The sequence below is a fragment of the Phacochoerus africanus genome, chromosome 1, assembly GCF_016906955.1.
Source record: "Phacochoerus africanus isolate WHEZ1 chromosome 1, ROS_Pafr_v1, whole genome shotgun sequence".
Lineage (NCBI taxonomy): Eukaryota > Metazoa > Chordata > Mammalia > Artiodactyla > Suidae > Phacochoerus > Phacochoerus africanus.
In genome coordinates, this window is record NC_062544.1 from 151,280,738 (window position 1) to 151,302,441 (window position 21,704).

Genomic DNA, 21,704 nt, shown 5'->3' on the forward strand with positions numbered 1-21,704 from the left:
GTAGGAGGATCAGATTGGAGCTTGAAATCGTGTTCTCAGAGAAAGCTCTCACTTGTCTCTGTGATTTTTAAGAGTTCTCTCTGGGGCACATTAATAAGCAGGTGACTGGTCCTTCATAAAACTGGAGACCTGGTGGCCCTGGCCCCTAGCTCTGGGCATATTTCATACCAGGCTGGTGCGGCCGTGACTCAAACTACACAGTCATCACTAGGAGTGCTAGCATGCTTCTCACTCTAGGATCTTTATTAAGTGATCCGAGTCATTGTGTGGAATGCCCTGGGCACCATACATCTGTAGATGTACCCTTGCCAGTGCCATTGGGAGGGCTCTCACCTTGGCCACCCTGCTAGCCCTCCCTTCCCCTGCCCAACAGTTCCTTTCTGGCTGCTGGTGGTATCTGGCCATGGAAAGTGGCTGAGTGTGGGATGAGCCTTAACTGGGGGCTCTGGCACTGTGTCCCTTCCCCTATGCCATCCTTTCAAGGCTGGGTTCCCACCCTGGATGGCCTGGTGTCCCCGTATGTCCATTGAAGGACTTAGACCAGAATCAGCACTTTCCAGATAGAGAGGGTACCTGCGGTGTGCAGCCTTTTTTCCGAATGCCCAAATCCTGATGAAGCCAGGACTGTAGTTGAGTGAGCAGAAGTATAGGTCTCCTTCTGTTACCCCTCAACTCAGAGCCGTGAGCCTGGGCTCAGTCTACTTGACACAGGGGTGATGGGGTCGAGTCTGGGCCTGACTCTGGGCTCAGTCCCGAGGCTGCAAGAGGAAGGTCTCCCTCAAGACCGAGGGAAGAGTGCACCAGGGTGCGGCTGCACCAGGAGAAGTGAGCGGAGGGATGAAGGTCCTGCCCCTCCAGATCAAGGGAAACTTTACTGAGAAGGGGTGCTTGAATGGGGCTGAGTGTGCTTGGGAGCCAGCAGGTGGACATGGAGGAGGAGCATAGATCTCCAAGGTGGGCTAAGTGGGCTATATTCACCCCTCGTGAATATAAGACCACAAACCGCAGGCAGCATAGCTGGGGCCAGGCAGAGATGAGAGACAGCCGTGGGGCCTATCCACTAGGTTTGACTAACCTCCGTCTGCCCAGCCTCCCAGATCACCCAGTTGAGATGCTTGAGTAAGCAATACGACAAGTTATTATGAGTCCGTCCATGGTGTGAGCATGATTGTGATGCCAGTTGTCTAGGGAGAGAGAACCTTTTGAAGCTGGGATCCCTGGAAGGAGGTAGAGCGAGAAGAGGACTTAGAAAGGGGTCATTGCCAGTGAAAGACTGGAGAACAGGAGCTTGGATGAGTTCATTCACTCGGAACCTTTTGCAAGGGCCCTGCTTCAAACACAGCAGAGCTGGAGATGAATGCTGAGGTGAATGAGACTCAGGGAGCTCACCCTGAAGACACCGTTGCCTCTGCCGGCCGACCCAGGTTCTGAGGTTCTGGAAGTTCAGACTAGTGCCCCTCAGTGAGAGCGCCACCTGGAATGCAGCCGTCTCACACGCTGTCAGCGCTGGGCTTGCAGTTTCACAGGGTTAGGGTTTTCCCAGCCCTGGCCCCGGGGTCTCTGGGAGGTGGCGTCCTGTGGGCGATAGGTTGCTGCTGAGAGCGGCCCCGTAACCGCACTCACCTCTGGCCTTGCAGGTACACCCACTACTCCCAGGCACCACGACCATCATGATCCACGACTTGTGCCTCGCCTTCCCAGCCCCAGCAAAAGCTGCTGTTTACATCTCGGACATTCAGGAGCTGTACATCCGCGTAGTGGACAAGGTCAGTGTCAGCTCCCTGATGTGAGAAGCTGGGAGACAGAGAGCCTGGGAGGTGTCCTCCGCAGCTCACTGTGCAGCTTCACCCTGCGCTCTGGGTGTGGTGCAGAGCAGCCTCCAAGGCGTATGTCCTCATCTCAGCTCACATCAGTAAAACCTGGCTGTTAATCCCACTGTCCCCATGTTAGCCCCAGCTTGGGAACTCCTGTCCTCTGGCTGGTACAGGTCACTAACCAGCCCGGCACACACCTTGCTTAAAGTGAATTTTCTCCCCAGGATGTAGGTTTTAGATTCTCAGGAATTTCAGTGGCAAATGAATAAAATGAACTAATGCCAAGTGCTTTTGCCAAATGAGTACATAATAGAGCTAGGCTTTTCTTTAATGTCAAGAGAGATTTTTATGACTCCTAATACCTGGAGTAACTGCAGCGAGGCTTGCAAAGCATGCTGTCAGGGTCCTGTCTTCCTGGGGGGAGACAGTGGTTGCTGATTAAAGGGGGGCAGGGCATTCAAGCAGCTTAGGCAACTCAGAATTCAATGTTCTCTTAGCTGCAGATACTTCCACTGGTGTTTTGCTTCCAGACTTCTGTTCTTTCACGAAGCAGTTCCTAAAGTTCTCACTGTGCATATTCTCTGCGGCCAGCTGTGAACTGCTGCGTCGGTGAACACTTATCAAACCCCGACTGTATGCCTGTTGCTCTTCTAAGCTGTGGACTATCTCTCTCTAACTAGATTGTTAGTTCTTTATTGCAGCATAGTTGATTTACAGTGTGTTAGTTTCTGGTGTAGAGCAAAGTGATTCAGTTATACATATATAATTATAGTCTTTTTCAGCTTCTTTCCCAGTACACATTATTACAAGATACTGAATAGAGTTCCCTGTGCTACATAGTAAATCCTTGGTGTTTATATATTTTCTGTGTAGTCATGTGTATTTGTTAATCCTATACCCCTGATTGTTAGTGCTTTAAGAGCGGGATGTGCCATGTGTACATCTAAGTATTGCAGAAGCCCCTTGGATTCAGAAAGCACTTCACTGGTTTTCTTTCACTGATGGGCTGGAGGTCAGCCAGAGTCTGTGGGTCTGAGGCTGCTGATGCTTTTGCAGAGAGCCGTGGGTACCACAGGTGTTGGGCTGGTTATTCAGAAACCAGCCCTGAGTCTCTGTCCCCTGCCATGTAGGTGGAGATTGGGAAGATGGTCAAGGCATATGTCCGTGTCCTGGACTTTCACAAGAAGCCTTTCCTGGCCAAGTACTTGGCCTTCATGGACCTGAAGCTCCGGGCAGCCTCCCAGATAGTCACATTGGTGTGAGTCCTCTCTGGGGTCAGGGGTTGGAGGAGGGTATCTGGGGGCAGCACCGGCGGGTCTGTCTTGGGGAGAAGTCCCAGCCCCTCCCTCTGTTCCAGGGCCCTTGACGAGGCCCCAGACGACTACACTGCCACGTTCCGAGTCCACGGCGTGGCCATTGGCCAGACCAGCCTCACTGCATCTGTGACCGATAAAGCCGGGCAGAGAATCAACTCAGCCCCACAGCAGATTGAGGTAAAGCTGTTCCTCTTCACGCATGGTGGGACCAGCCCAGTCCCGTTGCATGTCAGGGCGGGGGACATATGGCTTTCCCATGACAGGCTGGGAGTTTTGGGGGTGGCCCAGGAAGGCACCTGGAGAGGCCATGTTAAACTCTACCCTAGAATCCTCTGACTGAAAGAGGGTCTTCACTGGCTCCGGGGATCTTGGGGGGGCAGCAGGAGGGAGGGGCTGGGCTGAACATTCCTTAAACCCTTGAAGGACTGGAAAGCAATGGCTGGGTAGGAGCTGCAGGTGATGTGGGTCTGTGTGTAGAAGCATGTGCTGATGGTCAGCGCCTTGGAAGTGGGGGCTCCTTGCTAGAGCTCCAGGGGCAGTTCCCAGATGAGGAAGCTCTGGGGACCCAGCTCTGTCTCAGCGTGTGACTCATGCCTCCATGGCCTTGGGTTTTGACAGGAGCCCCACAGTCACCAGGGGCAACCCTGCTCTGGCCAAGAGGTCATGTCCTAGTTTATCCTTCAGGAGTAGCTCTAGACTGTTCCTGCTGCGTCCGCTGCAGTCTCAGCCCCTGGGGATGGTGGACTTCATGTCAGGGGATGCAGGTTGTGCCTCTAGATGAAGTGCAACTTCTTCTCCTGGTGAGAGAAGGTCATTTCTGTCTATAAATCGCACAACCCTACGGAGACTAGTCCTTACGCACAGAGCGGCTCTTGGCCGGGTGGCACGTCTTCGGACAAAGTGGGCACTGTGGAGGTACAGGAGGAGGACGCCGGGGCTTGGCTCTGCTGCAGACTTGAGGTGTCCTCATCCCTGCCTCCCGCTCCCTGCCTTCCTCATCCAGAAAGTGCTGAGGCCACTGAAGTAGAGAGCTCTTCTAAGGCAGTCTGTCGGTAGAACCTGGAGACATTTTGTGAAAGAGGCAGCCTTCCAAGAGGAGACAGGAGATCTCAGAGGTGGTGGGTTGGACACTTGGACATGGGCCAGGATCTCGTGGAGGTGGATTAAAACACATTGCCGGACCCCACCTCTGACCACGGTGTGGGGCAGGCTGGGAAGCAGGTCTGTCTCCAACAGCAGGACACACCCCCGAGAACCCAGACCCGGGACCCAGCGGTGTGACAAGGTCTCAGAGGGGCTGAGTGGGCTTGCCCAGAGTCAGCTGGGACCCCAGGCCTTCGTCAGAGGGCTGATGTCCGTGCACCATGTCCCTCGCCTGGAATTAATTGTGACTCTGCTCAGCTGTGTGAGCTTGGAGCACAATGATCCCCTTTCTCTCTTGTGTCTCCACACCCAGGTCTTTCCCCCGTTTAGGTTGATACCCAGGAAGGTGACGCTGATCATTGGGGCCACAATGCAGGTAGGAGCCACAGGCTGAGTCCCTGCCCCACCCCCACCCATGGCCACAGCTGGCCACGCCCCTGCCATGGGCTCCAGGAGATGAGGAGGAGTGTTCCAGGGTGTTGGCGCCTTTGCCTATGAGGGTGGGGTGTGGGCGGACCACCTGCTGCTTCTCCCAACAGATCACCTCCGAGGGCGGCCCCCAGCCTCAGTCCAACATCCTCTTCGCCGTCAGCAATGAGAGTGTTGCAGTGGTGACCGGTGCCGGGCTGGTGCGGGGGCTCGCCGTGGGCAATGGCACCGTGTCAGGGGTCGTGCAGGCCGTGGACGCTGAGACCGGCAAGCTTGTCATCGTGTCACAGGTAACTGCATGGGCTGCACTGAGGATAGGTGCCTTCTGAGTTCTCCGACACCAGCTCTCCTGTGATGGAGTGCTGCTCCCCAGGTGGCTGCCGGGGCTGGTCCACCATGACGGGAGGGCTTGGGTCCTGCTGCCGGGACCACCCCTCTCTGTGGGTCTTGCTCGTGCCCTCAGAGTCCGAAGGTCCTGCCTGTTGCCTCCCTCAGCCACCAGGGCCAGCCCTGCGCTCATACTCCGAGGTTGCCCTTCTCCAGGCTGAGGCCCCCACCCTAGGGACATCCCAGTGCAGGGTAACGGTGACCATGTCCACCCTACATGTGCCTCCTTGAGTCCTCGCATGCTCCACTCCGCCCAGGGTGCGGATGGTGGGCCCATGGGGTGATCCATGGCCACAGCCACCACATGGCTATCCCCTGCCCTGCCTAACATTGCTGACTTTAGAGCCCTTCCCCTTTAGTTCATTCATGGCAAGCAGGGCTTGGAGCTGTTCTCTTAGAAGAGATGGGGTACTATGGCTCTGACACCCTGGATATCAGTATGTGGTTTTGGAGGCATGCGTTGGCTTGGCTGCCTTGAATACGGATAATTAGACACTGGTAGTATTTCAGTTGTGGATTTATATTTCCTGGAGAAAAAGAAAACCCGAGTCATCCGCTAGTATCTTTGCTCAGTTATAGGATGTGATCTCCTGAGGCTCCTTGCTAGAGCAGGGCCCATTTCCTAACCACTTCTCCAGGTCAGCAGAGTTTCCAGGGTCCGAGTCAGGGGAGCCCTCTCCAAGGAGGTCCTCAGCCTCACATTGGTGGCACTGACTGCAAGCAGGAGGAAAGGGCGTGTCTCTCAGTCTGATGGTTTCCTTCTTTCCTGGGACGAGCACATCTCTGGGCCTCTAGGCAGAGCGTGGGCAGGGCTCAGGGTGCCTGGATTCCACCCTGGGTCCTTGACCAGCGCTAACTTACTGGAGCACCTGCTTGGTGGTCAGGCCAGGCTGGAGCCCTGGCTCTAAGAAGGGTGTTTTGTTCTGTGTGATGTGACTGGACAGGAAGTTTTCAGAGCTCGGCCATCCCATTGCTCATCCAGGATTGGGCCCCTGAGAGTTGTCCTGGAGCACTGCTGAGTTCGGAGCATTTGAACACACATACCAGGGAACGCCCGCTGTTCTGCCCTGGGGAAGGAGCCTGACTTTGATCCAACATTGAGTTCATTGATTTGCTCCTTTTCCCTCTCCAGAATTACAGACCAAGGAGACCCTGCTTTGCTTCTCTCTAAAGAAAGGGTTGCAGCCTCAGAAATGGAGCCATGTGGCTGAAATGGCAACTGGCTAGAAATTCGGCTCAAGGGACACAGCCACGCAGTCCCTCCTGGCCACTGCTTCCCTCCTGGCTGATCTTGCTGGGCTACCTCTCCCCGCCTCTCCCATCTGGCAGGCTGGGGGAGGGCCCAGGGCAGGCCCTGGCGCCCCTGGCAGTTGGAGAGGCAGCACCACCAGCTGCATCTGAAAGGTGTCTCCTGCCAAGCAGGCAGAGGCTCAGCTTGGGGCCCTGAGGTCCATGTGTCCACAGTTATGTGACGCTGGTCAGAAGCTCACAGTTCCATTTGTCCAATCCAGGTCGCCCTGAAAATCGGCTCCCAAGGCCAGAGGGTAGTCCAGGACTGCCAGGAGGAGGCTGAGCAGTGAGACGGATGAAGGGAAGGAAGGGAACAGATGCTTACTTAGCACCTACTATGTGCCAGGGTTAGCGCAGATCACAAGGCACAGGAGGTGGGCTCACATGAGTTCATGTAAAGAGGGCTTGAGGATTTTAGTAGCTTAGGTTCAGTATGAGTCAGCAGCACTACGAGGAAGCCAGTAAAGTTAGTCTTTGGCCAGATTAATAGGAGCATAGAGTTCAGAATGAGGGAGGGTATAAGGTCGTTCTAATCACACTCTACCTGGTTCCTATCTTTGTCCCTGTACCCTACTCAGTCAGAGATAGACTGGATTTGGGATTGGGATGGTTTGGAGACTTATCCTGTGAGGGCATCCCAGCCTAGAGAAGTACAATCCCTGGTCAGTGTCTCCAAGTCCCCAAAGTGCTGACCTAGAGCATCCGGATTGAACAGGTCTGTAGACTCAGAGGCCCGGGCTGGCACTCCCTGGGGCAGGGGAGAGGCAGCAGGAAGGTCCACAGGGGAAGAGCCAGCCACAAAGCCAGGCCTCCTGGGAAGGAGTCACAAGTGCTTTCTCACTTAAACCTGAGCTGGCCTCGGCAGGAGCCCCCTTCCTTGGAGGGGCCCCTCTCTGCAGCCAGCCTGAGCCCTCAAGCCCTTTACCTAGGATCTCGTGGAGGTGGAGGTGCTGCGTCTTCAGGCGGTGAGGATCCGCGCCCCCATCACCCGCATGAGGACGGGGACCCAGGTGAGGCGGGAACCTCGTGCTCTCTGGGCGGCCTCTTGCCAGGTGTCAGGCTCTGAGTTCTGATTGAAGATGGGCTTGGAGCTGCTGCTAGGACGCTGTTCCCCGGATGTTGTTCCTCTGCTGGATCAGTCTCCACCCCCTCCTCCTGCTTAACCCTGTTTCCCTGCGGGGTCTTCACTTCCCTGCTCTCCTTCCCAGAGCACAGGCTCCCTGTCATTCTTATGCCTGTGATGCCTGCATCTGCATCATCTGTCACCTCCACACACCTAGGATAGTGCCTGGGCCCTCAAGGAGGGAATGCTGTGTGCACGTCCTCTCCTTAGTGCTTTCTGTGTGTTACTCCACCCAGTGTGCATAACAACCCCTCCAGGGACTCGGGAACTCCGTGTCACTGTATCACGCGGCAGGCTTAGGGCTCCTGCCGAGGTCACCAGTTAGTACTCAAGGGACTGGGTGCTGACTCACAGCCTGGCAGAGTCCATCTCTGCCTTTTGCCACATCAGACTGTAGGAGACTGGATCCACCCATGCTCACCCCTCATGATCAGGGGCCCCTACCATCCTGGGAAAGAGGGGAGCAGACTGGCTGGGGAGCTGCAGGCCAGAGCTCTAGGGGGTCATTTCAGGGCTAGGGTCTCAGCCAAGGCCCCAGAGGGACTGGAGGGAGGGGCTGGCACTGTCTTCTGCTCTGTCCTCTGCTGCTTCATCAGACGCCCCCGACCTGTGCCGCATTTGGCCTTGGTTAGGGCATGACCAGCTCCTGTTGTCCCTCAGAGATGGGAATGTACCGGCCAGTGGCGAGGCAGTCCAGGTGGTGCCCCAGGCATCCAGGGGATCTCCGGCTGCAGGTCTCTGGTGGTCACAGGCCCACTTTTCCCCGCAGATGCCCGTCTATGTCACCGGGATCACCAACAACCAGAACCCTTTCTCCTTTGGCAATGCCGTACCGGGTCTGACCTTCCACTGGTCTGTCACCAAGCGTGATATCCTGGACATCCGGGGGCGGCACCACGAGGTACCCATCTCCCCTGAGCCCCGCACCCTCCATCCCAGGTGGTGTCAAGGTGGGAGGATTCTCCCCTCTTCTCTGCCCATGAGGTCTGTACCTCACACCCAGGCTTCCCGCCCCTTGAGGCTCACTGTCTCCTCCCAAATCTGCAACCACACTGTCCATCCCCCAGTGTACCCCCAACCTGCAGTCCTGCTGTGTCTAGGATCACGGCCTCCCAGCTCCCCTTTTCCTGGTTCCCCAGGGCAGGCTGCAAGCTTCTTTTAAGCATGTGCTTGTTGGCCCGCCGCAGCAGATGGGCTTAGAGGTCACTTGCCATTGGAAGGCAGCAAGAATGACAGCTGTAGGGAAGCCACAGAATGTCACAGGGTCTTGGTCGGGGTCCCCAGTCTGTTTTTTCTGACCACCTTTCTAAGATGACGCCTGGCAGCCCTGGGGTCTTCTCCAGGTTTTTCCCAGGGCCCAACTCACTTCTCCTTAGGCCTCCTGGAGGAGGCGGTCCCTGGCCCCTCCCTAGGTCTGATCTGGAGCCCATGCATGGAGTGACGTGCTTGGGGTCACCCAGCCAGTGGGGCTGTGGGCCTGGGCATGGGCCATGGGGACTGGACTGCACACTACAACCCTGGACCTGAGTGTGCTTGGTTTAGGAGGTTTCTTGTGGGGATAACGCCCTGGGGCGGGGGTGGGGGGGCACAGGATGGCGTCTCCTAGAGGCTGCCTGAAGCTCATCTGGTGCAGAATGAGTACCCCCCCTCACCCCACCCAGTGGGATCAGAATCTGCTCCCCAGTGCGGGGGTGGGGGTGGGAGGCTTCCCCAGACTGTTCCCGTGGTACCCTGGCATGTGACTTATTCACAGATATCCCATAACAGGGCCTCTGTGGGGAAACACCCAGACCTAGTGTCTTGGTAATTCGTACAGAACCCGCATGGTTAAGGCTCGGACAAGTCCTGCGTGAGAATGCTAGCTGGTGTGGGTTAGCCCAGCATCTTCCATAGGTACCCGTGAAACACAGTGTGAGGTGCCCTGTGCTCATGCTGGGGGGACCTCAGGCTGTGGCTCCTGGGGTTAGCAGGCCCTGACTTTGTCAAGAAGGCAGCAGTGTGAGAACAGACAGCTCAGAGTCAGGGGCTCCTGCCTGGCTCTGCCCTGTGGAGGAGTGGGGGCCCGCGGCTCTTCCTGAGGATGTGTTTATTGTCTATCACAGGCGTCACTCCGGCTCCCATCCCAGTACAACTTTGCCATGAACGTGCATGGCCGGGCCAAAGGCCGCACGGGGCTGAGGGTAGTGGTCAAGGCTCTGGACCCCACAGCCGGGCAGCTGCTGGGCCTCGCCAAAGAACTCTCTGATGAGATCCAAATCCAGGTAAAGGCCAGGTGGACAGAAACCACCATTAGCGGGAGGGTAAAGCCAGCCCGGTGTCCCTGCTCCTCCAGGGGATGTGGCAAATGGGGCAGGGGTCTGGACTGGGGGGTTGAGGTGCAATGGGAGCCCAGAGATGGGGTGACCCAGGGCTTCACAGAGGGGTGGGCTCAGCGGCCAGGTGGGTGGACAGTGTGGTGCATGCAGAGGCCTGAAGGTCTGAAACAGTTTGATGTGCTCCCGGAATAGCAGATGGTTCTGAGCTTGGAGTCAAGTGCCTTCTGGGAGGAAAAGGCTGGAATGTCAACTGAGCTGGGCATTCATTTAATTGTCTATATATTTTGCAAGCGCTCTGGGGCACTAATGGGTAGCCGCACTCTCCCTATGTCCTGGCTGGCTCCTGTGAAGCCTGTAGTCCTGGGGGTGAAGCCCCTACAGGACCCAGTGAATGGACAGGAGGGTCCTGAGATACCAAGGGTGCCACCCATCATTCACAGATGGAGGCAGCCTGCTCAGGGCACACTGGGCAGGACTGGAACCCAGCCACCCCGTCCCCCCAAGGGCTTGATGCCCACCTCTACCTCCCTGCTCCTCCCGGACCCTCTGTAAAAGCAAGGAGGGGACAAGTTGCCTCTGAAGAGCATTTTTAGCTTCAGAGGCGCAATTCTGCTCATCTGGGACTCTGTAATGTCAGATCCTGCTAAATTGCAAAGAAAAACTGAGAGTAGCCCCTGAATATCATGAGAAAAGAAGCAGGTTCAAGCCCTTCCTCAGGAAGACACTAACCACTTCTAAGTACGCGCCCCACTCTGGGTCAAGAAGCAGATTTCAAAGAGAGAAACGCCCGTCTGCCAGCCCCCTTACCCCTGCACCTGCAGGGGCGCGCGCGCATACACACACGCAAATGGCGCGCAAACACACAGACATATACACATAAACACACAGGGACATACATACACAGATGTGCACACACAGAGAGACATGTAGACATGGGCAAATACATGTTCTTCCCAGCAAAATACAAAATTAAGAAATTTCTGATACCTCTCATAGAATTAAAGTCAGGGCTTCCTAATTCTGTGCCCTCAGTTGTGTCACTTACCATCTCTGCGCCTCGGTTTCCCTGGCTGACAGTGGATGGGTTTTGAGTGCAATCAGAAATTTAGAGACCCCGGATCCAGCCTGCAGAGGTGTTTTATTTCTCTCACTTGTTGCTTTGAAACAATTTGTATTGGCGCCAACATTTAGGAATAGGAGGGTTCTGTCTGAAAGTCTTGGTGTGCTGCTGGTCCCATGGCCACACCAGCAGGAGGAGGGAAGCAGCCATGCCCCCAACTTTCACATCCCCCCAGAGTCTCCCTAGCCCTGAGGCTATTCACATGGCATGGGTACTGGTGCTTTCCTGCCAGTCACACTGACAGGAGAGGGAGAGCCCCTTGTACCCCCATCTCAGGAGGGACCACAGAGGTACATACCTTGGAACAGAGGGAGTGGACCTGTCTCTGAGTGTGTACTTCCTGCGCAATGCATGCATCTGAGTGGAAATCAGGGAGACAGCTTCACTCTGGATGCTGCTTGCCTGGTGGAAGGATTCCCCTGACCCTAGCACCCGGTCCAGCCCACAAAGGCCAGGCCCAGGGCATGATTAGGAAGCACTACCACTCTGTGGTGTCACACCCATCCCCCAGCGCTGAGAGACAAGCGTGGCGAGGATGATTTCTCTTAGACCCTTTTTACAGAGGAGGAAGTTGAACTTGAGTACGTGGTCAAAGCATAGTGGTGCTGGGATGGAGGGAAGTCAGGCTGGTTTCCTTCTGGAAAATCACCCATCAGTTCAGATTTTAGCCACAGGCCCTTAGCAGTGGCCAGCTGGTCTGGTCAGATCAAAACCTAGGGCGGGGACAGGGGCCACTCAAAGCTGTGCTTGGCCTCCAGGCTAGATGCCAAGTCTGTCCACAGCCCTGAGGGTCCTTGCGGAAGGGACTTCGAAGGATGGTGAGTGCTTCAGGCTATGTGCAGAGAGTGGTCCGGGGTCCCAGGGAAGGTCAGCCTCTGTGGCACCATCAGCGTCCATCTGCCATCATCAGGTTTCTCAGCTGCTAGCCTGAGGTCAGCAGGTGCCCTGGTTTTGTGCTGATCTTGTCAGGGCCTGGCCAGAGAGAGGGCACGAGGCTTGGGTTGGGGAGTGACACAGGGTGGCCCTGGGATGGTCACACGAGGAGAGCATGTCTCGCTGAAAGAAGGGGTATTTAGAGCTCTCTTCAGGCTCAGTCCCAGCAGGAGCCACCTAGCAGGACCTGGACCCTCACCCTGTGCGCCACCTTCCACACCCACTCTGGGAGCTCGGGGGTGGGGGGCAGGGGCAGGCCCTCGCCCACGCACACCTGCTGCTTCTGCTCCTCACGCCCTTGGCCTGTTAAAGTCAGCCCTTGCAGTCCCATCCCCAGTTCCTGGGAGATGCTGGCAGACACTGGACGCTGGAAGAAAACTCGCCCTCTGTTCCAGGTGTTTGAAAAGCTGCGGCTGCTGAACCCTGAAATAGAAGCAGAGCACGTGTTGATGTCACCCAACTCATTTATAAAGCTCCAGACAAACAGGTGCGTGACTCAGTGAGGCCTCAGCCAGGTTGCCAAGCGGTGCTCACACCCTAAGGCTCATTCATCAAGTTGTTAGGAGCCATAGGGACTCCAGGGGAGCTGTGCCTCCATCCGTGTGGTGCTAGGAACAGGGGCAGCCTCTCCCTCCTCCTTGTCCTGGAGGATGTCCCTGCATCATCTCCCCGAGGGTCCCACTTCTCCCTGTAGCCCAGTGCCTTTAACACTTCTCGTGGAAATCTAACACTTCACAGAGGGAAAGTGCCAGTGTGGAGGTGTCCAAGTTTTCAAAGGCCCCTGTGTCTTTAAGACTTACTGCTCAACGTGTAGTCTTGGAGCTGGGGCACCACCTGGGGGCATGTTCGGGAAGAGGGGGTGCATATGACCTGGGGTGGGGGTGAAAATGCAAATCTCATCTGGGCCCCTCCCAGTTCAGGGGTAGGGGGGATGCACATGAACCCTGAGAAGCAGGTTTTGAAGCCTGTCTGCAAACCTGACTTGCCTGGCACTCTAAGGCGATGGTTTGGGTAGCAATGCCTGTCACGTGAACTGCAAATGCAAGGTCAGGCACTGCAAGGACCCTTGGAAAAACACATGTGTACATGCAGTGGGCACGCAGCCCAAAGTGTCACCTCCCGGCTCCAAGCTGGGCTCTGGAACAGAGGTGGATGCCAGCCGTGCCCTTGAGGAGCCTGATGGAGAGGAGGGGGTGTAGCATGAGAAGGGCTATAATGAGATGAAGTATCGTGATGAAGTCACACCCCAGAGAAGGGCCCTCCATGTGAGGGTCGGTGGCAGGGCAGGGGCATGCCCCTGATGGACATGTTGGAGCTGGGTCTCACAGGATGCATAGAAGTTTGGTAGGTGCAGAGGAGGGGATCAATGAGGGGGGATAAATTTGGAGCAGAAGCAGTGACATTTGCTTAAAGACATCAGCAGAGGGTCTGTGGGGCTGCAGCATAGAGAGAGGGTGGGGGGGTTGGGCCTGGAAGGCTTTTCTCTCCTTTCTTTCTTTATAACATCAATGAATATGTAAAAGAGCACAAAATACTGCATAATTTGTCATCTATGCAGTGCATCTTATCAGTAGTTTTCCAAACCATATTCTTAGTAAGTGGCCCATTTTTTTCCATTACTGCCCTGGGAAATAGGACAGGGCAGGCCATTGCTCCCATCTCACAGGAGAGCAAACCAAGGCTGAGAGAGGGGCGCTTGTGCCTAAAGGCACTCTGTTTGCAGTCTGTGGGGACTGCCTTTGGGTTCCGTCCAGCCCAGAGCCCCATCCTCTTTCCACTGTGCATGGCTGCCTTATTGCAGCAAACAAAACAATTTTTTATAGCAAGTGTCAGTGCAGCTGATGGGACCCTCGGCTCTCACGCCCTCCCCTCCCATCTACCGGCCACAAAGGTGCTGCTCTCTCTGGAACTCTTGGTTTTTCAAATTAGGTTTCTCAACAGCGACCTGATGACCTGGCCAGACTGCTGCATGTGGTCCCGATTCACAATGGGGCCAAGATAACAGCCTTTTCTTCTCATGGGGGGCAGCGGCACTCTGAATCCCAGTCCCCTCGCCCTCTGTGAGCACAGGTCTGTTTTGTTCCCTGAAGGGATGGCGCTGCCTCTCTGAGCTACCGCATTCTGGACGGGCCTGAGAAGGTGCCCGTTGTGCACATTGACGAGAAGGGCTTCCTGGTGTCAGGGTCCTTAATTGGGACGTCCACAGTTGAAGTGACAGCCCAAGAGGCTTTTGGGGCCAACCAGACCATCATCGTGGCTGTCAAGGTAGGATCTGTCTTCTTTTTAGAGTAATAAAAGCACTAAAACCTTTGCAGGTATGCAGGTGAATTATACTCACCTTCCAGTCAAGAAATCATATGTAAGAATTTATTTAAGGACCCAGGTAAGAAGCGACAGCATCTTCTGGCTGTCAGAGCCAAAGATCCCCAGAGAGGATTGATGGCAAGGACCTCATTTCTTTTTTTTCCTTTTTGTTTTTTCTGTCTTTTTAGGGCCATACCCTCAACACATGGAGGTTCCCAGGCTAGGGGTCCAATCAGAGCTGCAGCTGCCGGCTTACACCACAGCCACAGCAACACCAGATCTGAGCTGTGTCTGTGACCTACACCACAGCTCACGGCAACGCCGAATCCTTAACCCACTGAGTGAGGCCAGGGATCGAACCCACCACCTCATGGTTCCTAGTTGGATTTGTTTCCACTGCACCACAATGGGAACTCCAGGACCTTGTTTCTTAGATGGGGATACTGAGGCCAGAAAGGTCTGTGGTTTGCTGGGACTGGCATCCTGGTGTCCTGAGCGGCCAGCAGTGCCTGCTACCCAGCCAACCAAGAGTATTGCATATGTGTGCTGTCCTGACTCGGAAACCATTACACTGCAGCTGGCTCCTTAGAGAACAAGGTGACCCATCCTACAGGCAAGGAAACTGAGACTCGTTGGAAGTGAGTTGCTCAAGGTCACGCAGTGATTGAGGGCCAGGGTCTGGGTTGCAGCCCACATCGGCCTGGCCCAGGTTTGTGTCCCATGTGCTCCTGCCATGCTGGGCTCCTTAGTGACAGGACTTTACCCTTGGGCGTTCCTGGGTTGAGTCCTGGGGTTTATCCTGAACCAAATTTTCTTCACACATGTCATCACAGCCACTTTCTAATCCTCAGTGACAGACTACACGACCACTTTAATACTCAGATTTTGCTTGGGTTGTAGGCCTATTTCCTTATTAATGTCTTTTTGTTTCAAGGTGGGTGTCCAGCAGGGAACCCTCCACCCTAGTTTTTGAGTAAGCGATGGTGACCGACTACTCATCCTGTGCCAACAAACGTGTATTGAGCACCAGCTGTGTGCTGGTCACTCACCATTGATCTTTGTCAAAGAAACTGGATCTTTTGGGGGCTGGCTTTTTGGCCAGGACAGATGTTACCTGGAGTCAGAGGACCAGGGCTGCTCTCTAAGGAACTTGGGTTCCTGGGCTCCTGTAAGCCACCTGCCCTCCTAGTCCCATTCCCCTCTCCCAGGGGCACCTGTCCCAGGTGCATCTGGGGGTACAGGGGCTCCAGGCGGTGCACCTCTGTGGCTGAGCAGGTATTGTTTCTCCTTTAAATGCCCAGAGAGCCAGGTCCTCTAAAAAGACTGAGCAGTCAAAGCCCATGGGATATTTTTGCAATGTGAATAATGATCTAATTTTTCACAGTCATGGATTTTGACTCTTGTGGGTCAGATTTCCTCAGAGTGAGGCTGGCCACTGTGTGGGGAGGTGGGACAATGTCACAGGGCCAGGATGCTCACTCTTTCCACCCCCCCACCCCCTCAACACCTCCTAGGATGGGGGCCGGCTGGGGCAGGCCCCTCAGGAGGGGGCTCTTCGGGGAGCCGTTCCTGGCACAGTCATCACCACACCTGCCCGCTGTCCCCAGGTGTCCCCTGTTTCCTACCTGAGGATCTCCATGGGCCCTGCCCTGCACACCCAGAACAAGGAGGCTCTGGCGGCCCTGCCCTTGGGAGTGACCGTGACTTTCACCGTCCACTTCCATGACAACTCAGGAGATGTCTTCCATGCTCACAATTCCGTCCTTAATTTTGCAACTAACAGGTAGGATATAGATGCCCTCATTCCCTAGGAGAAGTCATGTCTCCACCGCTCCCAGATCCGCAGGCGACTAAGAGGCCAGCGCTACTGAAAGAAGAGTTTGTTACCTATGGTTTTCCAGAGCAGGGATTCCTCCATACTAGCAGGGCCACAGAGGGCATGCCAGACTCAGCCAGGTGGCTGCAGCGAGGGAGGCATGGCCAAGAGGTGTTGTTACCATGTGGCATGAAATAATTCAGCAGGGATGACCCCTAATAGTGAAACACAGAAACCTTCTGTGGTTGGAAGGTTTGTAGTAAGACTTTTGTGCAGCCTGGAAAGCTAGGCTACAGGGAGATGCAGACCACTCTGGCTGCTGGCCTGGCCGTGTGGTCAGTGGACGCAAAGCATCAGCCACACCCTCTCCAAAAGTTGGTCAAAAAAAGCTTCCAATGTGCAGGCGCTGGCGAGGAGGGAGCCTGACCGTCTGCTGTGTGCATACCCTTCTACGTGCCATCTGACTCCTCACTGTCACCCAATTGTAGAGGCCCAGAGAGGTCAAGCCACTTGTACAGGGCCGCACAGCCAGGAAGTGGGGTTTGAATACCTGGTCCCATCAGGTCCCAAGGGCAATTCTTTTTGGCTGACTCTTCTGAAATAAAACCGCAGCCTCAGGCCTAAAGTGAGGGTGGAAGAGCAAGAAAGAGAGCAAGGAAGAGAGTTATGGCCTCAGGCTGGACCTGCTGAGACATCTGGGTCGGCAAGCACAGTGATTCTCAAAGTGTGGACCCCAGACCAGCATCACTACCACCACCTGGGAACCCTTATGAATGCACATTCACAGGCCCAACAATCTGTTTTAACAAGACCTTCAGGTGACTCTGAAGGTTGAGAACCACTCCCAGGGGGTGTAGACCCTGCTAAGAGGAGGAGAGAGGAGCCTCAGACCAGGAGAGGGCTTGGGGGCGCCAGAAAGGCCTCCTGGGGGTAGAATTTTGCATCTGGGGGTTGGAGACCCTTGCACCTTGGGCCTCCCCAGGCCTGCAGCAGGTGGACACTGGTGTGGGCACAGCAGAAGAGCAGAGTTTGGGGTTGGGCCTGATTCAAGCCTGGCTCTTCCCTTTGTGATACCATGAGCTCGGGCAGGTCATCCCTCCAGGCCTCTGTCTGCAGGCCTGTCACCTGGGGAATGTGGCTCAATCCCCCAGGCCACCTACTGAAGCTGTGGTTATGAGGGCCTCTGGCAAACAGTGGCACTCTGTGCACACAGCAGGGGGTCTGCCACCCAGGTTGGAACAGAGCCTTGTCCCAGCTCCTCCTCATCCCTGCGGAAGCCACCCCCATGGCAGGAGCATCTGTCTCTAAGAGGCAGGTCAGGGCTCAGGCGTGGTGGAAGGAGGCCGCAAAGCAGAGACCCTGCCCCTCCCCCACCCAGCCCAGCCTGCCCTGTCCCCACAGGGGCTGCTCAGCGCCCTGCAGCTGCTGGCCAGGTTGTCAAGCCTGTGTCATGGGTATGTTATCTGCCTCAGTCAGCAGATGAGGAAGCAGGCAGGAGCCTTGTCATTTGTCCCAGTGACAGTGCAGGAGGCTTCCCCAGTGTCTTGGTTCCTTGCTCGGGGGGCTCGGAGCACTGGGCACCTCACCTTCCTCTGGGCCTTGGCCTCCCCTCGCGACATGGCCATGGTGACCCAGCTGTCCTGGCTGGGCTGTGGGGTTGTCCTAGGTGATGGGTGAGTCCAGTTAGTATGGCTGCAGGTCCCCCACCTGGAGCAGGTGGCATTTGGGCACAGGAAGTAGGACCATCGCCCAGCTGGGGACCTCCACTGGCTCTGCCCCTGGAGCCAGGACCCCCTCCTGAGACTGAGCCCATGTCTCCTGTGCACAGGGACGAGTTTGTGCAGGTCGGGAAGGGTGCCACTAACAACACCTGTGTAGTCCGCACGGTCAGCGTGGGCCTAACTCTGCTCAGAGCCTGGGACTTAGAGCACGGAGGCCTCTCCGACTTCGTCCCACTGCCTGTCCTTCAGGCCATCTCCCCGGAGCTGTCTGGAGCGGTCGTGGTGGGGGATGTCCTCTGTCTGACCACAGTTCTGGTCAGCCCAGAAGGTAAGAGAAGTTCTGGCCGAGGGAACCCTCTGGTTGGGAGGTGGCCTGGGGTGCTCAGCCCCATGGTGGCAGGTGGACATTCTAGAGCAGGAGTTGGAAAACCGCTGTCCCCAGGCCAGATCCAGCCTGCAGCCTCTTTGTAAATAGGATTTTATTAGCAATCAGCCACACCCCTTCACCTTTGTGTCGTTAGTGGCCATTTTCATGCTGGATCTGCTGGGCTGAGTGGTGGCATCAGAGACCTTGAGGCTTACACAGCCCAAAATCTTTACAATCTGGCTTTTATAGAGAAGGTTGCCACCTCTGCTCTAGGAGTTTTCTGCCCTGTGGAAATGCCCTGCATCGACCCTGTCTTCCTCAGCAACCACAAGCCACGGAGCACCAGAAACGTGGCTGGTGTGGCTAGTGCAGCTGAGGAGCTGTTTTGTCTTGATCAGCTTCTTAGCCAGGGCTGCCATGTCAGGCATCTGGGAGGGAACCTGAGCTGAGCATAGCTGTGGGATTGGGGGTGGGGGTAGGGGGGAGCATTTCCCACACCACCCGTATATCCATGAGCCACGCATAGTTATTTACTTAATTATTTTTCAAATTGGCTTCCTTCTTTTAAACCTAATTAAACTCATTTTAAAAGGAAGTTAAATACTGCCTTAAAGAAAAGCAGATATAATTTGCTACAGATAGCATATAGCTGTTGAATTCTTTTATTGTATTTATTATATAATGAAGCTGGCTTTTTACTAAGGACTACTGTCTAGTGACAGCTCTGAGCCTGCTACCTACTTTGTTGTGCAAAAGGGTTTGCTGAGCAGGGTGGGTGGTAGGGTGGTGCTGTGAGGGAGGCCTGCAGTGGGCTGCCACTGGAGGGCCAGCACCCAGGTCATCCCAGGATGGGAAATGACTGAGATTCCCAGTAGGGAGGTATCGGGCAGGGGCCGAGGTCTAGTCTTGGCAGGGCTGTGGCTATGCAGAGAGCAGGTGCCCTGGGAGCTATGGGTGGCACCATATGGCTGTGGCCAGGAGCAGGAAGGGAGGGGCAGTGAAGTGTGGGGATGGGGCTGCAAAGATGCCACCCAGGTGCCCCAGGTGAGATGGGGCTGGCTGGAGTGTCAGGCTGGGAAAGATGGGTCACATGCAGTTTCCTCTCCCAGGTGTCCCTGGAATCTGGAGCTCTTCTGCCAGCAGCATCCTCCACGTCGACCCTAAGACAGGCGTGGCCATGGCCCGGGAGGCAGGATCCGTGACCATTTACTACGAGGTCGCCGGGCACCTGAGAACCTACAAGGAGGTGGGGCTTTGGGACACATGTGGCCAACACTCTGGGGTGAAACCCTCGGCTTTTGATACAGAATGATTCCCTTTTCTTTAAGAAGCCCCAGCATCTTGGGAGGCAGTCACACGGGGGAGTCACGTGCCTGCCTGGGGGCAGGCTCCCCCCAACCCTTCACAGTGTGTGAGGAAGAAGGCCACCTCCTGGGGTGGTCCCAGCACCCATGCACTTCTGCTCTTGGCCCAGCCCCAGGACAGGAGTGCCCGCTGTGGGCACCCCGGGAGTGGTGGACGTGGGCGGCCCCACAGAGCCACTTGGCACCAGCAAAGTTAAACTCCCCTTGCAAGTCACCTTTTGAGTCCTTCTGGAGGCGAACAAAACCGCTCTCTCTGTTTACCTCCAGTGGAGAATGAATCAATGAACAGAGTCTGGCTTCGTTCCACGATCTCATTTTCAGAGCCAGCATGTTCTCTATGGAATCCATCATTTTAACCTAATAGCCTGCGTGTTTAGTGCTGAGGCTCTGGAGTTGGGGCGAGCCTAGTGCACATAGAGGCATCTTGTGCCTAATTAAGTACCCCGGCACCCCCAACTGAAGAAGCCCTGGGGAGTGGTCAGGCAGGGCCTGCAGGGGGATGCTGGCAGAGGGGGGCATGGCACAGCAGAGATGTGTGGGGTTCGAGAGCTGAGCCCTGGGGCTGGCATCTAGGGTCTCAGGGAGCAGAGGCTGGCTGTGCAGTCAGATCACGACATGCATTCAAGGCTGATTAATTCTCAATGGAATGGCTAAGCTCTGGGGCCAGGATGCCTGGGTTCAAATCCCAGCTGGGCCACTGAGGGGCTGTGTGACCTTGGGTGAGCTGTTTAACCTTTCTGTGCCTGGGTTTTGTAACCTATAAAATGGAGATAATGTTGTGTAGATTAAACAAGGTATGAACATGTGAGAAGTACTTAGACAGGTGCTCAGCACATAGCATAGGAGGTGTTAGCCGCTTCTGCTCCTGTTCAGGTAGGAGGTTGAAACTTATGCCAGATGCAGTAGGGAGTCATCAGATGTTTTTTGTTTTTTGGGTTTTTTTTTTAAAGCAAAGAGTGATATAAATCAGAAGTATATTTGGAAAAGTCAATCAACTGCTGCCTGGCTGAACCTAAGTGCCTGGGGCGGGGGAGGGGCTGCAGGGTAGCAGCTGGGAGACAAAACTGGGCTTTGGGTGGGCAGAATCTCCCTGAGGAGATTCAGGAGGGAGGGTCTTCAGAACTTGGCCACTGCTTGGAAGCGGGGCTTGAAGAAAAGGGAGGACTTGTGGCTGTGTCTGTGGGTCTGGCTTGCGCTACGAGGGGGAGAATGGCCCTTTGCAGAGAGGGGGGCCCAGAAGCAAGGGCCAGTGGGGGGCGGTGGCTGATGGTGAGTTTGAGATGGTTATTTATTGCTCCTCCAGGTGGGGCTGGGGGTGACTCAGCTGGGTGGGCATGTCTGGAGCTCCAGGGCTGAAAGCTGTTGGAGAGAGGGGGTCTGCAGCACAGACCTGGTTCTTTAGCCCTGGGAGTGGCAGGAGCAACCAGGGCCGACCACAGCAAGGGGGGCATGGGGTCAAGGCCCTGGGTCCTCCCAGGGGTGGGAAAGGAGGGCGTGGAGGAGCCTGCAGAGTGAAAGTCAGGAGGGGGAGGGGGAGACAGATGGTGGGAAGGACCAGGGCAGGGGCACGAGTGCCCACTGTCATTCTGGAGAGTGATGGGACCGGCCCCCCAGCCTGCCAGTGGTTCTCTGTCAGCCATGGCCCAGGGAGCTGCCAGGGCTTGGGGAGGAGTGAGACTCCATCCCTGCTCCTGAGGGGCTCACGTGCTGTTGAAGACCTGGTCCCTGCCCAGAGCCAAGGACGGCCTTGCGGCTGGAGGTGGCAGCCTGGAGCTGGACCAGCAGGGCGGAAGGAGCGCCCAGCTTAGGCCAGCTCATCCTGCCTGGTAGGTGGGAGGGCTGAGCAGGGAGGAACCTGGGAAGACGAGCGGGGCCTCCAGCACTGTGAGTGTACATTATTGTCGGGCTGGTTTATTTTGTCTTTTTTGTTGTTGTTGTTGTTGTTGTTGTTGTTGCTATTTATTGGGCCGCTCCCGCGGCATATGGAGGTTCCCAGGCTAGGGGTGGAATCGGAGCTGCAGCCACCGGCCTACGCCAGAGCCACAGCAACGCGGGATCCGAGCCGCGTCTGCAACCTACACCACAGCTCACGGCAACGCCAGATCGTTAACCCACTGAGCAAGGGCAGGGACCGAACCCGCAACCTCATGGTTCCTAGTCGGATTCGTTAACCACTGCGCCACGACGGGAACTCCAAGGGCTGGTTTATTTTGAATAAATGACAGTAAGGTAAAATAGATCCTTCTCTCTTGTTGAAAGATT

The 21,704-nt window shown here is 55.8% G+C and overlaps 1 protein-coding gene across 4 annotated transcripts in view; it reads left to right on the forward strand.

Annotated features, from left to right (window-relative positions):
* Nucleotides 1–21,704, forward strand: part of NUP210 (nucleoporin 210) — an 89,557-nt gene that overhangs the window by 60,410 nt on the left and 7,443 nt on the right. For all 4 annotated transcript variants that reach the window (XM_047781968.1, XM_047781957.1, XM_047781949.1 and 1 more), the window contains exons 21-33: nucleotides 1,638–1,766; nucleotides 2,945–3,072; nucleotides 3,172–3,307; nucleotides 4,587–4,649; nucleotides 4,813–4,992; nucleotides 7,309–7,389; nucleotides 8,272–8,403; nucleotides 9,605–9,763; nucleotides 12,266–12,357; nucleotides 13,961–14,135; nucleotides 15,782–15,957; nucleotides 17,819–18,039; nucleotides 19,188–19,324. In XM_047781968.1, the coding sequence (XP_047637924.1) occupies nucleotides 1,638–1,766; nucleotides 2,945–3,072; nucleotides 3,172–3,307; nucleotides 4,587–4,649; nucleotides 4,813–4,992; nucleotides 7,309–7,389; nucleotides 8,272–8,403; nucleotides 9,605–9,763; nucleotides 12,266–12,357; nucleotides 13,961–14,135; nucleotides 15,782–15,957; nucleotides 17,819–18,039; nucleotides 19,188–19,324 (1,809 nt within the window). The remainder of the gene's footprint in view (nucleotides 1–1,637; nucleotides 1,767–2,944; nucleotides 3,073–3,171; nucleotides 3,308–4,586; nucleotides 4,650–4,812; nucleotides 4,993–7,308; nucleotides 7,390–8,271; nucleotides 8,404–9,604; nucleotides 9,764–12,265; nucleotides 12,358–13,960; nucleotides 14,136–15,781; nucleotides 15,958–17,818; nucleotides 18,040–19,187; nucleotides 19,325–21,704) is intronic.